A 4412-nucleotide genomic window follows, 5' to 3' on the forward strand; every position below is an offset into this window, starting at 1 on the left:
TTTAAGTTGGTGATTAATAGGGTTTTTATTTTTATGGTTGAATGCTTCAGTTAATTTATAAAGTTTTGATCATTAGGCTTTTGTCCAGAATTTCATACGTAGGATTTATTTATTGTCTAAGTAGGATTTAATTACCATCATTTGTTTCTTGTTACTGTAAGGATATTAGGTTCTTATTTTATATTTTAATTTTAGGTTCTTAAGTTTTGTTTTAATTTCATCAAAAATCTCAAAAATCCTAGGAAATTGAATCTGAACTGTGTTTAGTAAACCTTTCTTTTCTTATTTTATTTTGGGATTACAAAAATTTTAAAACTAAACTGCATTCCTTGAGGAGACGATATGATCCTTGGGCTAAATATTACACTACTGAACTCCTATACTTGGGATAGCTTTCGAGCTGCTCATTTTTCGAGTAAGTCAAGTTTTTGGAGCCGTTGCAGAGGAGTGCCAGATTTAATTTCAAAGTTTGATTTTGATTTTTAATTAATTTTTAAAAATAAATAAATAAAAAAAATATAAAAACAAAAAAATTGAAAAACTTGATCATGCTTGTTTGCTGTTGTGTTAGTGAATTTCTACTGTTTGCATTGATTTTTGTTGCCTTGGGTCAGAGATCTTTTGAATAGACTGTCTAAAATTTCACTTAACACCAGTAGTGACATACAGAGCACCGAATCTGATTGTTCTCCTTTTAGTTTTACGAACGATTCTGAAATTGATTTGAGTGATCTTTTTGAAGAAATTTTTGAGGGAGTTATGGCTGCACCTGCACCACGTACACTTCAGGATTTTCTGCATCCTACACACACTTTTACACCTTCTTGCATTGTTTTACCACAAGATGCATCGAGCTGCACAATTAAGCATGGTATGTTATCTATGATACCCCAGTTTCACGCGATGGATTCTCAGAGTCCATGTCAGCATTTGATAGATTTTGAGTTGGTCTGTATTACTTTCATTAATAGGGCTGGAACTGATGAGTATGTCAAGCTTCGATTATTTCCTTTTTCTTTGAAAGATAAGGTGAAAATCTGGTTTAACTCTCTGAGACCTAATTCTATTACTAGCTGGGCTGAAATGCAATGTGAGTTCTTACACAAATTCTTTCCTTTTCAGAGAACCAGCACCTGCAAAAGTAGATCAGTCAGTTCATGCAGAAAGGTGACGAGACCTTCCAGGCTTGTTGGGAGAGGTTCAAAGATTTGATGAATATATGTCCACATCATAGATTCGAATCTTGGAGGTTAGTCAGTTATTTCTTTACTGCTCTTACTCCTAAATGTTAATAGTTTGTCAAGACTATATGCAACGAGGAGTTCTTCAGCAAGGAACCGGATAAGGCTTTATCATTCTTTGATTACTTAACTGAAAGTGCCCAACAATGGAACACAGGATATGATTAAGAACCAATAGCAGTACAACCTCTTAGAACAAAATGATGGTGGAGGTAAATATGAGGTTAAATAGGAGACTAATTTACGGGCTCTTACTACTGCTTTGTCTAAAAAAATAGAGGTTATGGAGTTCGAGAAAGTGAAAGCTGCGAATTCGGTGGAGGATTGTCTGCTTCAACCAGTATTGTAGGAGAGTGGATTTGATCAGATGTAATCAGCAAATTGGGTCAACAAATCTCAAAATCAGCCATTTTTGAACACTTATAATCTGGGATGGAGGAATCACCCGAACTTCTCATGGAGGAATGATTAGTCTGGTCCATCTTCCTCACAGTTTTAGCGACTTCTTCAATCTTATGCACCACCTCTACAGCCACCATATCATCCAGTTGTAGCTCCTCAACAACAGTATCAACCCCAACAAATCTCTTAGAGCTACGCACCTTCGAGATTTCAACCTAATTTAGCTCCTATTCAATCAAAGAAATCTTTTGAAGATAGCATGACGCAGATGGTGAATATGTTTCAGCAATTCATGTAGATTCACGTCATGACCAACAGTAAGAATACTCAAGCCATCAATGAACTGAGAGAAACTATTAATAAGATAAGTACATAGCTGAATACCTTTGAAAAAAGGGAAATTTCCAACACAACCTCAGCCTAATCCTCAGATATACCAACAACAACAGCAACAAGTGCATATTGTTTCAGGGGATTCTATTGAAACGACAAAGGTTGTTATTACCTTGAGGAGTGGAAAATAAGTTTCCCATCCTGAAATACCCGTTGATCAACAAACAGTTGCTCCAACACTTGATGTTGCAATTGAGATAGATGAGCCAAAAGAAAAATCAGATGAAGCAAGCTTAGATCCAAAGAAGTCGGGTAATAAGGAGGATGAGACTATTAAGGAGTATCAACCTGTGATACCTTATCCTCAAAGGTTGACAGCTAGTCAGAAGAACAAATATCACAATGAAATTCAAGAAATCTTCAAGCAAGTGAAGATCAACATTCCACTGTTGGAAGCCATACAACAAGTTCGTATGTATGCAAAATTTCTAAAGGATCTGTGCACAGTGAAAAGGAAATTGAACGTAAAGAAGAAAGCATTCTTGACCGAGCAAGTTAGTGCATTGATATTGAGTCAGACTTCTCAGAAGCTTAGAGATCCTGGTTCTCCCACTATTTCTATTATGATTGGTAAATCTCGTATTAGGAGAGCTTTACTTGATTTGGGGAGCAGTGTGAACTTGATCCCATTTTCAATATATGAGCAGTTGGATTTAGGTGAGCTGAAGAAAACACCCATGATGCCATAGTTAGCAGAGAGATCATTAAAAGCTCCACGAGGCATTATTGAAGATGTATTAGTACACGTTGATAAATTTTATTACCTAGTGGACTTTGTGGTCTTGGATATGCAGCAATCTGTCTCCAACATCTACCAGACACCTGTTATTCTTGGACGACCATTCCTTGTTACCTCAAATGCAATGATTAATTGTTGAAGTGGTGTACTGAAGCTCACATTTGAAAATATGACATTCGAGATGAATATGTTTAATGCTTACAAGACGTCGACTGGGTGTGATGATTCAGAGGTACATGCAGTTAATGTGCTAGATGACTTGGATATTTCAGAGCTATTGTCGGCATTTGATTCTGATGGTGCATTTGAGAGTGAATCTCTCGAGTAGCCTAAGGTATTTGATGAAAAAGTTCCCTTGATTAGAGAGTTTCCAGAATTAGAGGGGCAATCCACAGAGATAGATGCAATACCAGTTCGTGATGACCAATGGAGACTGAACCCAACCATGACGGAGGTGGTAAAGAAAGAAGTGCTGAAAGTGTTAGATGCTAACATCATCTATCCTATCACCAACATGTCACACAGCCCTTGGTTTGATGATATTGTGAGCTACCTCATCATTGAACGAACGCTAGAACATGGGGTAACTCAGGATATGTGTAAGTTCTTTGCAGAGATCAAGATCATACTTGAGAAGACGGTTTTTCCTAATCGAAAAGATTGGTTAGAGAAACTGGTTGATGCACTCTAGGCTTACCGAATTGATTTCAAGACAAATTTAGGGATGTATCCCAATAGGTTGGTTTATGGTAAGACATGTTATTTACGTATTGAGATTCAACATCGTGCATTATGGGCTGTTAAACAGATTAATTTTTTACTTGACAATGCCAAAGGTTTGAGAAAGTTGCAGGTGTGTGAGCTTAAAGAATCCAAGAGGGAAGTTTATGACAAGGCTTACTTAGCGACGAAGCAAATGAAGCTACTGCATGACAATAAAATCAAGGATAAACAACTTTTCCCGAATCAACAAGTTCTTTTTTATGACTCTAGATTACATCTGTTTCCTGGGAAGCTAAAGTCCCGATGGGGTGACTCGTACATCTTTAAACATGTTCATCCTCACAGTGCAGTAGAAATTGTGGATCCAAAGAATGATAACGACTTCACGGTCAATGGACAGTGGCTTAAGCCTTTCTTGACTTCCTTTGATCCAAATGAAGATGTCTTGCTTCTGCAAGACCCTAGGGGACTTTAATGACCTTTATCTCCTATTACTTTTCTTTTTTTCTTTTCTATTTTTGCTTTCTTTTTTTATTTATTTGCATTTTTATTTTCTTTTTCTATTTCCTTAGTTGGTAGTGATTTTCTGTCTTTTTTTTTTTTTTTTCTATTAGCTTGTTTCCCCTGTGCATAGTTTTTCTATTTCCCCTATGCTTTCACATTGAGGACAATGTTCCACTTTAGTTTTGGGAGGGGGGGGGGGGGGGTTGAGAATTTGCATGTGACACTATGCGCTTCCACTTGTTGAGTTTTTATTATTTAAAAAAAAGAAAAGAAAGAAAGATTGTTGAAGATAGATGATTATGCCATGATTAACACTAACTTATACCCTTCACATACTTGCATATAACCTAAGAGTTACACACTTGAGTTATTTATGTGTAGTTTTCTTTATATGGCTTTATAACTCCATG

The 4412-nt window shown here is 36.5% G+C and overlaps 1 protein-coding gene and 1 non-coding gene across 2 annotated transcripts; one reads left to right on the forward strand and one right to left on the reverse strand.

Annotated features, from left to right (window-relative positions):
* Positions 1-1131: 1131 nt before the first annotated feature.
* LOC131145258 (small nucleolar RNA R71) lies at positions 1132-1237 on the reverse strand. Its single transcript, XR_009134044.1, has one exon. It is a non-coding gene; the product is annotated as a small nucleolar RNA R71 (small nucleolar RNA).
* Positions 1238-3220: 1983 nt separating this feature from the next.
* On the forward strand, positions 3221-3973 carry LOC131143864 (uncharacterized). Its single transcript, XM_058092228.1, has 2 exons — positions 3221-3451; positions 3584-3973. The coding sequence occupies exons 1-2, from the start codon at positions 3221-3223 to the stop codon at positions 3971-3973; spliced, it is 621 nt and encodes a 206-aa protein (XP_057948211.1).
* Positions 3974-4412: the final 439 nt, after the last annotated feature.

This window comes from Malania oleifera, chromosome 12, assembly GCF_029873635.1.
Source record: "Malania oleifera isolate guangnan ecotype guangnan chromosome 12, ASM2987363v1, whole genome shotgun sequence".
Classification (NCBI taxonomy): domain Eukaryota; kingdom Viridiplantae; phylum Streptophyta; class Magnoliopsida; order Santalales; family Ximeniaceae; genus Malania; species Malania oleifera.